The 13,271-nt window shown below is 49.0% G+C and overlaps 1 protein-coding gene and 1 long non-coding RNA gene across 3 annotated transcripts in view; one reads left to right on the top strand and one right to left on the bottom strand.

Moving 5' to 3' along the window:
- Positions 1–13,271, bottom strand: part of LOC138300134 (uncharacterized) — a 350,814-nt gene that overhangs the window by 118,487 nt on the left and 219,056 nt on the right. The gene's annotated exons all lie outside the window — the stretch shown is intronic.
- The window catches only part of LOC138300133 (von Willebrand factor A domain-containing protein 5A-like), a 56,879-nt gene that overhangs the window by 39,726 nt on the left and 3,882 nt on the right, over positions 1–13,271 (top strand). The window contains exons 4-5 of the mRNA XM_069239067.1: positions 916–1,052; positions 7,820–7,946. Coding sequence (XP_069095168.1) covers positions 916–1,052; positions 7,820–7,946 — 264 coding nt within the window. The remainder of the gene's footprint in view (positions 1–915; positions 1,053–7,819; positions 7,947–13,271) is intronic.

Raw genomic sequence — 13,271 nt, 5'->3', positions numbered from 1 at the left:
GTTCTAAATCATCACCTCTCCTAAGGTCATCCTCACAGTTCTATGAAACACGAATAACAGTTTCAGGCCTTTTGTACCGTTGACATATACCTACAACAGTGTTTCTTGTAGGATTGCTATTGCTTTTTCAATAAATTAGAACGGCTCACTTCTAAATGTCCCTATTGGCTGCAGAATCTTGCACCACAATGTCCTACCAGGAACCAGCCAGCAAGCGGCATTCTGCAGATGGCTCCATCGCATCTGATTCAGTTACTGGTCCAGTTCTGACATACAATCTTTGTCACCTGCAGGCCTTGCTTTCCCTGTAGTGGACAAAGGAGACATCTTACTCCCTGACTCTGTGGTCAGCCAACTTTAAGGAAGTTTATGGAATACTTTGAATGCTTGACACCAGCATCCAGGGTGAGAATTGGATGTGTACCGTAGGCTCGAACAAGCTCTGTTGAGAGCCCAAGCATGGCAGGTTCCAGAGCAACTATTTGTTGTGAACTGCACAGCCTCAAGTTTTGGTAATGCACCTAGAGGTGGCTGTGGACAAAGCTCTGTAGAGAATAAAGTTATAGGAAGGGGTAGTCCTAGCCTGTGGTCTGCTTGAGGCTTGTACACCCTAGTCAGGCATACAGAGGCATCCATATGAGGGGGATGATGCAGCCACAAGAGTAGTTACCTAGGAGTTACCTTTGACTGCTACTTTGTTACCCTCAGCAGTCATAGGTGGTTTACCGCTCTGCATAATGGGCAAAACACAGGTCCCTGCGACCTACATTACAAACCATTCAGGAGTACTCATTTAGCCTATGACTTTTGCCTAGATGTAGAGTGCCACAATCTCAAAGGTGCCTCACCATATTTTGTAGGGTGTCCCAATCATAGCAAGTTACCCTCAAAGTTCCATTTCTTTTCTGGTTTCAGTAAAAAAAGCTGCGGAAGATCCTGTCCCAAAACTCAAGGCGTCACAAAATGATAATGGCTCTTGGACACTGAATGCGTCATTGGCTTCTGCCCTTGAGACCACTGAGGAGGAGCTCAAGGCAAAAATCCCAGGCCAGGTAAAGTTATCTATTTTGGCATCTGCCCCTATCTCCCATCCTCTTGTTCCAACTCTTACACCATCTTCCCCCAGCTTTCCAACTTTTTTTTCTTAGCTCTCCCACCGTATATCTCGAGCTTTGTCTCAATAGCTTATTTGTGTCTGGTACCACCTTTCCACCCCCACCACCCTATTTTATTATGTTCTCTTTTATATATAGCTTTTGTTTCGAGCTAATCCAACATTGGGTTTCTCAAGGCATCTCCTAATACATGCCCAAAGACCTGAAAATATTAGTGACATTGTTGTATCTAGGGAACACACAATGATTTATTTTATCCGAAAGGGCGAATGAGACAACTCATTTTGAAGTTTTAGAAGAGAGGCTGTTCCAGAATGTGGCATCTGTACATATAAAGCCCTTCCACTTTCTTCCAGACAATTGGGCAGTGAGTTGAGTAATGCATACCATTGTGCAAGTTCTCTATTCAGAATAATAAGTGCTTGGTGAAAATTAATGAGGACATTGGGTTGCAATGCAAATGATTTATGAATAACAGCGAGCTCCAGGGCTTAAATGCAGTGTTCTATGAGAAATCATGATACTTAAGGGCCAGAGAAGCAGTCAGAAGGTTGTCATTATCTGTCCTTAAAGGGATTTACCGTCATTGTAACAAACATGAGCACTGGACCCCCTAACCCACCAACTACGACTGACATCTAGAATGAGCGTCTCTATGAGAGCATGAAGGCCACATGAGACGAGTAAGACTAGTTTGAGCAATGAGAAGCTGAACGGAGAACCAGAAGAGAACCAATCAATCAATCAATCAATCACATTTATAAAGCGCGCTACTCACCCATAAGGGTCTCAAGGCGCTGGGGGGGAGGGGGTCAGTGCTCGAAGAGCCAGGTCTTGAGCTGCCTTCTGAAGGGGAGGTGTTCGGGTATTGCGCGAAGGTGACTGGGCAGGGAGTTCCAGGTCTTCGCTGCCAGAAAAGAGAAGGATTTTTCTCCGGCTGTGGTTTTGCGGATGCGGGGAACGGCTGCCAAGGCCTGACCGGTGGAGCGCAGAGTGCGCGGAGGAGTGTAGAAGGAGACGCGGGAGTTGATGAGTTTGGGTCCGAGGTTGTAGAGGGCTTTGTGTGCGTGGGTGAGGAGTCTGAAGGTGATCCTCTTGTTGACCGGGAGCCAATGGAGTTTTCTCAGGTGTCCGGAGATGTGGTGGTGGCGAGGTATGTCCAGGATGAGTCGTGCTGCGGCGTTCTGGATCCGTTGAAGTTTCCTCTACAGCTTGGTGGTGATGCCGGCGTACAGAGTGTTCCCGTAGTCCAGGCGGCTGGTGACGAGGGCGTGGGTGACGGTCTTCCTGGTGTCGATGGGGATCCAGCGGAAGATCTTGCGGAGCATGCGGAGGGTGTTGAAGCACGCTGAGGTCACCGAGTTGACCTGTCTGGTCATCGAGAGGGAGGAGTCCAGGATGAAGCCGAGGTTGCGTGCGTGGTTGGTCGGTTGGGGAGTGCTGCCTAGGGCGGGGGGCCACCAGGAGTCGTCCCATGCGGAGGGGGTAGGGCCGAGGATGAGGACCTCCGTTTTATCTGTGTTCAGTTTCAGTCGGCTGTCTGTCATCCAGGTCGCTACTTCCTTCATGCCGTCGTGTAGTCTGGTCCTTGCTGATGTGGGGTTGTTGGTGAGGGATAAGATGAGCTGGGTGTCGTCGGCGTAGGATATGATGTCGAGTCCGTGTTTGCGTGCGATGTTTGCCAGGGGGGTCATGTAGACGTTGAATAGGGTGGGGCTGAGGGAGGATCCTTGGGGTACGCCGCAGATGATCTCCGTGGCTGCGGATCTGAAGGGGGGGAGGCGGACTCTCTGGGTCCTTCCGGAGAGGAAGGAGATGACCCATTCCAGGGCCTTGCCTCTGATGCCGGCGCTGCCGAGGCGGTCTATCAGGGTGCGGTGGCAGACCGTGTCGAAGGCTGCAGAGAGATCCAGGAGAATGAGGGCCACGGTTTCACCCTTGTCGGTCAGGGCTCGGATGTCGTCCGTGGCTGCGATGAGGGCGGTTTCGGTGCTGTGGTTGGCCCTGAATCCGAACTGAGTGGAGTCGAGGGAGTCGGAGGATTCCAGGGCGGCGGTGAGTTGAGCGTTGACGATTTTCTCAATCACTTTGGCGGGGAACGGTAGGAGGGAGATAGGCCGGAAGTTTTTGAGTTCGGTGGGGTCTGCTGTAGGTTTCTTTAAGAGGGCGTTGAGTTCTGCGTGTTTCCAGCTTTCAGGGAAGGTAGCAGTGGTGAGGGAGGCGTTGATGACGTCTCGGAGGTGGGGTGCGATGTTGTCGGCCTTGTTGTAAATGTGGTGAGGACAGGGGTCGGAGGGTGATCCCGAGTGGATCGAGTTCATGACGCGGGTGGTTTCCTCGGTGGTGGTAGGGTTCCAGGCGAGGATGGTGGAGATGTCGTTTGCGGCTTCCGGGGGCGGGTTCATGTTGGTGGTCGTGAAGCTGTTGTAGATGTCGGCGATCTTACGGTGGAAGAAGGTCGCGAGGGAGTCGCAGAGGTCCTGTGAGGGAGGGATGGGGTTGGTTTCTGCGTCCGGGTTGGAGAGCTCTTTGACGATGCCAAATAGTTCCTTGCTGTTGTGGGCGTTGTTGTCAAGTCTGTTCTGGTAGGCTGTTTTTCGTGCGGTGCGGAGGCGTTGGTGGTGTTGGCGGGTGGTGTCCTTGAGAGCTGTCAGGTTTTCCTCTGTCGGGTTGAGGCGCCATGTCTTCTCGCGGAGGCGGCATTCTTTCTTGGAGTTTTTGAGTTCGGTGGTGAACCAGGAGTTTTTCTTGTGGTTGTTGGTGTTGGTTTGGGTCTTCAGAGGGGCCAGGAGGTTGGCGCAGTCGGAGATCCAGTTGGTGAGGTTGTTGGCGGCCTCGTTGGGGTTGCTGGTGCTGGTGGGTTGGTTCAGGGAGAGCGTTGCTGCGAGTTGTTCTGTGGTGATTCGGTTCCAGTGTCTTTTTGGTGGTTGCCGGGTGTGGTGATGCACGGTGGTTTTCTTGAAGTTGAAGTGGACGCAGCTGTGGTCCGACCATGTGAGTTCGGTGGTGTGGCTGAAGGTGATGTGTTTGCTTGAGGAGAAGATGGGGTCGAGCGTGTGTCCGGCGTAGTGGGTGGGGGTGTTGACCAGTTGTTTCAGTCCCAGGTTGGCGAGGTTGTCTAGAACGGCGGTGGTGTTGTTGTCGGTGTGGTTCTCCAGGTGAAAGTTGAGGTCTCCTAGGAGGATGTAGTCGGTGGATGAGAGTGCGTGGGGGTTGACGAAGTCTGCGATGTCTTCGCTGAACTTGGTGCGGGGTCCTGGTGGTCTGTACATGAGGGTGCCTCTTAGGGTTGTCTTGGGGTCGATGTGGATCGCGAAGTGGAGGTGTTCGGCGTCGGGAAGTGAGTTGTCAGTGTGGGTCGAGATGCTGATGGAGCTTTTGTGTGCGATGGCGATGCCTCCTCCGGTGCGGTTGAAGCGGTCTCTCCGGATGATTTTGTAGCCGTCGGGGATGGCTATGGCGATGTCGGGTGCCGAGGAGGGGTTCATCCAGGTCTCGGTGAGGAAGGCGATGTCTGAGTTCGTTGAGTTGATGAGGTTCCACAGTTCGATGGCGTGCCTGTGGACGGAGCGGGTGTTGACCAGGATGCATTCGAGGTTGCTTCCGGGGGCGTCGTTCTTGGTGGTGGCGGTGTGGGTCCGTAGGCAGGTGAAGCGGCAGTTGCTGCAGGTGAAGGGTCCGTGGGTTCATTTGGGGGTGGCGCGGTAGCAGCCCGGCACGCGGCCGGGGTTGAGGTTGGCAAGGGTGGCGGAGTCATAGGTCAGACGGGGGCGCGGGGGCCAGGGGTTCGGGCGCTGGGCGCGGACGGGCGCAGACGGGCTTGCCTTAGGCGCGCCTTCGGCGCGCCAGCGGCGCGCCCGCTGCGCGGCCTCGCAGCGGCCGCCATTTAAGGGGTAAGTGGGGAGGCGGGGTCAGCTGGGAGGCGGGAGGTGGGCGGGCAGGGGAGCTGGAAGCGGCAAAAAAGAGCGGCAAAAAAGAGCGGAAAAAAACGGCGGAAAAAGCGCGGTAGGAGCGGCGGGAAAAAGCGGCAAGACGGCGAAAAGGGAACAAGAGCCTACTAAAAACTACTAAAAAGGAGGGGCTGAGAGGGGAGGACGGCGCACGGCACTCGGGGGCACACGCACGGGATACAAGGAGAGAAAAGGGAATTTCAGTCACTCGGGGGCACACGCACGGGATACAAGGAGAGAAAAGGGAATTTCAGACAGCACAAGCACAAGCACTCGGGGTACACGGGCAAGAAGGGGGGGAGCACACTCACAGGAGAGGAAGGCAGTCAGGGACTGGAGGCGCTGCGTGAGCAGGGGAGCGACCTACCCGAGGGTCAGTGGTCGCTACCTCTGCCTCGCAGCGGCCGCCATTTAAGGGGTAGGTGGGGAGGCGGGGTCAGCTGGGAGGTGGGCGGACAGGGGAGCTGAAAGCGGCAAAAAAGAGCGGCAAAAAACGGCGGAAAAAGCGCGGTAGGAGCGGCGGGAAAAAGCGGCAAGACGGCGAAAAGGGAACAAGAGCCTACTAAAAACTACTAAAAAGGAGGGGCTGAGAGGGGAGGACGGCGCACGGCACTCGGGGGCACACGCACGGGATACAAGGAGAGAAAAGGGAATTTCAGTCACTCGGGGGCACACACACGGGATACAAGGAGAGAAAAGGGAATTTCAGACAACACAAGCACAAGCACTCGGGGTACACGGGCAAGAAGGGGGGGAGCACACTCACAGGAGAGGAAGGCAGTCAGGGACTGGAGGCGCTGCGTGAGCAGGGGAGCGACCTACCCGAGGGTCAGTGGTCGCTACCTCTGCCTCGCAGCGGCCGCCATTTAAGGGGTAGGTGGGGAGGCGGGGTCAGCTGGGAGACGGGAGGTGGGCGGGCAGGGGAGCTGGAAGCGGCAAAAAAGAGCGGCAAAAAAGAGCGGAAAAAAACGGCGGAAAAAGCGCGGTAGGAGCGGCGGGAAAAAGCGGCAAGACGGCGAAAAGGGAACAAGAGCCTACTAAAAACTACTAAAAAGGAGGGGCTGAGAGGGGAGGACGGCGCACGGCACTCGGGGGCACACGCACGGGATACAAGGAGAGAAAAGGGAATTTCAGTCACTCAGGGGCATACGCACGGGATACAAGGAGAGAAAAGGGAATTTCAGACAGCACCAGCACAAGCACAAGCACTCGGGGTACACGGGCAAGAAGGGGGGGAGCACACTCACAGGAGAGGAAGGCAGTCAGGGACTGGAGGCGCTGCGTGAGCAGGGGAGCGACCTACCCGAGGGTCAGTGGTCGCTACCTCTGCCTCGCAGCGGCCGCCATTTAAGGGGTAGGTGGGGAGGCGGGGTCAGCTGGGAGGCGGGAGGTGGGCGGGCAGGGGAGCTGGAAGCGGCAAAAAAGAGCGGCAAAAAACGGCGGAAAAAGCGCGGTAGGAGCGGCGGGAAAAAGCGGCAAGACGGCGAAAAGGGAACAAGAGCCTACTAAAAACTACTAAAAAGGAGGGGCTGAGAGGGGAGGACGGCGCACGGCACTCGGGGGCACACGCACGGGATACAAGAAGAGAAAAGGGAATTTCAGTCACTCAGGGGCACACGCACGGGATACAAGGAGAGAAAAGGGAATTTCAGACAGCACCAGCACAAGCACTCGGGGTACACGGGCAAGAAGGGGGGGAGCACACTCACAGGAGAGGAAGGCAGTCAGGGACTGGAGGCGCTGCGTGAGCAGGGGAGCGACCTACCCGAGGGTCAGTGGTCGCTACCTCTGCCTCGCAGCGGCCGCCATTTAAGGGGTAGGTGGGGAGGCGGGGTCAGCTGGGAGGCGGGAGGTGGGCGGGCAGGGGAGCTGGAAGCGGCAAAAAAGAGCGGCAAAAAACGGCGGAAAAAGCGCGGTAGGAGCGGCGGGAAAAAGCGGCAAGATGGCGAAAAGGGAACAAGAGCCTACTAAAAACTACTAAAAAGGAGGGGCTGAGAGGGGAGGACGGCGCACGGCACTCGGGGGCACACGCACGGGATACAAGGAGAGAAAAGGGAATTTCAGTCACTCGGGGGCACACGCACGGGATACAAGGAGAGAAAAGGGAATTTCAGACAGCACAAGCACAAGCACTCGGGGTACACGGGCAAGAAGGGGGGGAGCACACTCACAGGAGAGGAAGGCAGTCAGGGACTGGAGGCGCTGCGTGAGCAGGGGAGCGACCTACCCGAGGGTCAGTGGGAACAATCTGTACTTCGGCATATAACAAAATAGCAATAACCAATGCAATATGCACCAGAATAAATCCACCATAATAACGTAAAAAGCAAAGAAATAAATGTTTTCTGCATAGCAAAAGTAATTGCTGCAAAAATAGGCATATGACTAGTGGAAAACGCACATGCCACTTAAAAAGTTGGTGAAGAAAAAAACCTGTGAATATTGGAATATGAGCCTTCACCAAAGATGGTCACGTAAAAAAAAAAAAAAAAAAACATATTTTTACTAAATTTGACTATGTGACAGACCATGCAATCTCAGCTTGGACCCAGCCACGTGCAAATCAGTCTTGACCCGTTTTTTAATGGGAACAAACAGTCCAGTCCATACTGTCAAGCCAGGTATTCTGTTCATCAGTCGAGTATAGTTTGGTTCCAGTGGCATGGGACCCACGTCTAGGTATGCCCATCCCTCTTAATGCATCACACCGAAGTATACATTATCTTGCTAATGGCTCTTCACTTCCTCTTTCAGGACACTGACTCCACAGTGTGGGCCACAATCTGCGCCCTGATCTGGCTACATGCCACCAGCCAGGATTGCTACGATGACTGGGAGATACTAAAGGCAACTGCATTCTGTTGGCTACGGACCATACAAGGTGAGACCCCAAACAGAGCATGGAACTGAACCAGGAAGGAGAATCTTGAAGACCTGCAAGCAAGAAAGTGTTTATCTTTTCTTTCTCTCTTGCCCTGGTACATGCCCTGCATTCAGTATCTCCTAGTGCTTAATAAAGGGCCATTGATCTGTCCTTTCTCTCACTCTTTATCTCTCTCTCTCTCTCTTCCTACATCCTTGGTATTCTTAAATTATATATGCATCTGTGTATGTCTTTATCCCCTGTCCATATGTGGTTTTGTCTTTTGTGCTCTCTCTCTTTCATTTATCTGTGGTTCTCTGTGTCTCTGTCCCTTACCATATCAGGAACCGCTCTAACTCTCTCTGTCCTTTATCCCATCTGCAGACCCATGTCCTCTGCCAACTTTTCTCTCTTGTTTCTGCCCTTTTCTACCTACAGCTGCATATGCCACTTTCCACTACCTCATCTGTTGATCTTTGTCCCTCCCGATCTCTTACAAAATCCTTTCATCTCTTTGCATGTCTTTTCGCATTCCCGTCCCTGCATATGGCATTGTAAATCCTCACTTCTGGAGACACTTTGCCCAAAAACCCTTTATCACACTCTCTGTGGAAATTCACAGACTTGCCTGTATGCAGTCCACCCTTTCCTCATTCTGACCTTTTTTTAGTACGTTCACCACCATCTAAATGTAGCATAGGTACGTTTACTCACTCTTAGGTTCTAACCTGAAACCCTGCTTTGTTAGCCTTTTCCCACCCTTCCCTAGTAATTTATACCATCGTTCATATTTTTGCTTTTTATGGCTCTTAGCTCATATAGCACCTTACACAAAAAGCTGAGCTGGGCCTTAAACAATGCATTGTCCTTCAACTTTAACTAAATGAAAGACAGGTTGCAAGATCTTGATGAAAAGAAGAAACTGGAGTTTTCCTATAATGTTGCAGAGTTGCACATGGTTGGATCTGTTAGCGGGTCGGACCTTATTTGGTTAATTTATAAGGGGAAGCCTTTGGAGTTCTACAGACCTTTTGATTTTGCTTAGAGTAGTTTCCACCATGAGACCCCGTACCAATACAAATCAATAGTAATGTCAATCAACAACATCAATAATCAATAGGAGTGAGTGATTTCCACACACCATGACCTTTCAGACAAGAATAACCACACCTTTATGTAAAAGTTAGAATGTTTATTTCCCTATATTAGCAATGCTAATGCCACGTAACTTAGTCTCAGAATCAAATGGTAAACATACAGAAACAATGCTGGCTGCCAGAAATCGCCTGAAGAAACGCAACTTAATCAAAGCTTGGACCACTACACATTCAAAAGTTACAGTACAAATCAATAGCAAGAATAACTGGGCAAACGAAATGGCACACATTTAAAGTCAACAAAATAAATACATCAACTGTTACTACATATAGCAAGCATCATTAGTGAGTACCCTAATTAACCTTCAGATTAGAATAGCATGTTTGGACTTCATGCAAAACAATTTAGTCAACACAAATTTAGAAGACATTTAACTATTGCTCTATCAAAATTAGCTGTTGATACCTAGGGACAAAAGGAAATAGATATAACAATCAGTAACATCGTCTTATACCTTGCCTAATTATGGTTCAGCAAGCTATGACAGTCTTCGTCAACTGGACATCGGTTGAGTCAGCAAAGCATCAGAATTCAGCATTAAAGTTCAAAAAGCAAAGTCTCTTCATGCAGTACAGAAAGAATAATTGCAAAACGCTCAAGACAGTTAAGAAGAATATCGCGGAATGGCCTCTCTGGACAGTTCAAAAGAATAGAGCTAATGGCATATCTCCTCTCGGTGCAGTCTGGCTAAGTTAGATTTCCTAAAACTACTTCCCACATCATCATTGGTCAAAGAATCATACGTTTGCATTTAGTCCAATGAAAGTAGAACCCCAAATCTAAGAATTTACTAGTACATGGTTCAGTGATTGGCTCTGCTTCTCCTTTTCCCGTTGTTGGGCTTATCAGGTATAAATATTGTATCAGCTTATACTCCAGTCATTGCATCCATTGTCTTCTCCCGGGAAGGTCGCCTTTACACACACTATGTTTTACATTGTATCCCTAGCTAGTACAGCATATTCTAACAAGCAGTTCTCATGGGAAAGAATTTCAGCTATGAGCATTTGGTCAATGCAGTGGAAAATCACAATTTAATTCTTTGAGCAGCCATTTTATAATCGCCTAAGAAATGCAGCTTTACATGAGACCTTGCAACAAGGCCCAAATCCTCGCTAAATTAAGGCCTATGATTAATAAAGCAAGTACATAATACATAACCTTTAATATGACATACTATTACAGTAATCCAAACAAGAGCTCAACATTTTACACATTTTACATTAATAAGCTATTAATAAATACATTTCATGAACATAGATGGACACTCAAGTAGGTGCAGTTTCAAATGTGTGCATTATTTCTCTACTTTAAATCATTTTCTATGCACATCTAACACTCAGAATATATGAATATTCATTAGTAAAATTCAGCGTTAACAGGTAATTTACAGATAACCCGAGTAGCCTTCCAAAGCGGCACAATTTTATAGTAGTTGTGACTTGTCGTAGATTCAAAGTGGATCTTTATCAAAGTGACAAGCAGCCAGATGTTTGAATTTCAGTCCTTGTGCAACCTTCTAATTAAGACATGGTTGTTGAAAGCTGATTATGTCACTAGGTGAACCATTTAAAAAAAAGAGCTTCTCAGTGGAATACTTGGTGATATCTATCAAATATCAGTAATTCCCATCTATGTCCCATTTGTTTACTCTTACATTGGTCCGTTCTGGTGGAGGGGCTATACCAGGACGTGTCAGCTTCCCAGTTTGATTCGGTCTTGACTCTGTTACTCAAACTCACACATTTTCAATGAATGCCATGCCACTAAAAATAAAATACGACCACATAGCATTGACTCCAAATCTCTGTTCTCTCTGGCTATTCGTTTCAGACATGGGCCATTCTGATAAAATGAGTCTTCATGGGTGAAATGTTTTAATTGCTGGCGTTGCCTTCCGTTTTAGAATCTTTCGGACCATTTGATTTAGCATTTCTTTTGTTTTGTATAGCAGCAGCCATTCAAGGCAGTGCTAACTATTTATGACCCATTTACTGTATAAGCCTAAAATTGTCTTAAAAGCACTGTTACTTTGGGAGCATACGAGTTATGTTTTTCTTTCCTTGTATACTATTGAATTGCAATAATATAAGTCATCTGCCAGTGGTGAGTAAATGCCCAACTCCGTGGGAGCTGTAAAAAAAAGACAACTTTAAGCCTAGCACAAATAATTGATTATCATGGACAGCTAAATGTTTGTTGTCGGGTTACAAGAGAAGGCACATTTCCCTTTATGGAACCTCTTTTTGTTTTATCAGCAATGACATCACCAGTGACATTAGCAAAGTTGCTCAGCACCCCTGCCTCCACAGTCTTTGGACTGCCTTGAGCTCACACCACTTTCCTCAGAGCCTGCTTGACGCTGTTGGTGGTCATGACCTGCAGCCTTCTAAAGCATGGGCCACCCTTTAGCTAGACCATGTGGCCCAGACCGCTCAGTCTGCTGAGCATGGACTCAGGACAATTGGATTACCGACAACCTTGGCCCAGTTGCGCAAAATGAATTCAACAGCAACTTAGCCCTTCCCCCGAAGTTTCACGCTTCAAACTTTTGCGCTAGTTGGTCGAATCAAACAAAACTTTCTAAACACAAAAGATGTCTGATTTCGTTTGATCTTAGAAAGTTGTACACACGGTTGGCAATAGGAAAAGAAGCAGTAAGTTCCGAAAAGTTACTTTTTTCATTGAAATGCACAACACAATTATTGGTAACTGAGAATGCAAAAAATGCTGCCCAGGTGCTATGGCTAGTCGTTAATGGGGAAAGAGAATAGCCTACACCTGATACATCAAGGACAGCAGCTGCACATTATATAGATATCCTGCATCAATATAACAACATAAACAGCAGCCACACGACATAGCAGGCAGCAGCTGCATGAAAGGAGAGGAGAGGAGAGCGAGGTCCACTCACCTTATTGTTATTTGATGCTGCGGTGCTACCTCTGTGTAACTATGAATGGTCAGGGGTGCAGACGTTCAGTGCAGCCCTTCCTTACCCCTCCCCCCCCCTCTATCCTACTCCAGGTGGGCCAACAAACCAGCAACCATATGCTGGTGATGGAGGGGTACCGAAGGAAGAGTTAGCATGTTCCACCGTCTTTAGGTGTCCTGCTATGCCATGTGCTCTGTAAAAGCCCAACAAACAAAATCACAGTGCACTCCTATGTTGTCCACAGTTAATCAGCTGTTGTACAAAGGTCTGTGGGTGCGCGAGGGTATCACCTCCTGGTCCTGAGTGTGAAGACTATGAATGAGCAGCGCTGTACCCATACAACTTACTGACGGTAAATGGACCCTGAGTCTGTTCTGTTTGAAATTGGCACGACATGCGTTGCCCTTCATGGAGTGATATTAGAAACGCTGGGCTGCCTATGTGGGGCAATCCCCCGCTACTATCTTGGCATAGTTGGAGGAATGGTTGGCAAAATCAAAAGGTATTGGTACCAACTTATAAAATCCAAGTACTCCCCTTGCTTTGAAAACTTATTGCCAAATTGAAGCCATAAAGTGGGCATCAAGTTCAGTCGTGGTGCTGATGGTGATTGCGGGTGTCTGATACAATGGAACTTAAAAGCTCTTGAAAGTGTGACTCCGGATTTGACAAAGTGATTAACCCTGTTCCTAACTTTCGTTGTCAAACCCTTAAAAGAAAATACCCTTATTGTGAGAAAACAAAACCCCAATGGAGGAAGATTCGGCTACTATCACCCCATGCTACCAGATTGCAAATTAAAAGTCAGAACTTACTGAGTCCCTCGAAAGAACTCACGTGGGTGGTATCTTCGACATCTTGGGGAGATGCCATGCTTGCTGACAATATATATCCATCAAGCTGTCAACATAGAAATGGAACAACCCTGCATGGGTAATTATAACGGCGTTCTAAAAAAAAAGTGTCATATTTTTGTAGTTGTGTTTGCCACAGGCTCCGTGTATGAAAAACAAATCTCAAAGAATGATGCTGTGGTTGGGAAATAGATAAGGGGGAAAAAAGGGGAATATGTCCCTAGTTCCAGTGACTTAAAAAAAATGAAATAAAAAGGTCTTCAGCAGTAACCAGTGTGAAGAAATACCTCAGCGGCCATCTTGGGTTGGCATGTACCAGGATTACTCCTGTGTGTGTCTTTATCTGAATAAGAGACAAGAATGTATCTAAATTTCTCGTGTGATAAAGGCCAACAG

The sequence above is a fragment of the Pleurodeles waltl genome, chromosome 6 (assembly GCF_031143425.1).
Source record: "Pleurodeles waltl isolate 20211129_DDA chromosome 6, aPleWal1.hap1.20221129, whole genome shotgun sequence".
NCBI lineage: Eukaryota > Metazoa > Chordata > Amphibia > Caudata > Salamandridae > Pleurodeles > Pleurodeles waltl.
Note: the sequence above shows the minus strand (reverse complement) of the source record. Positions and strands in the feature narration are given on the sequence as shown.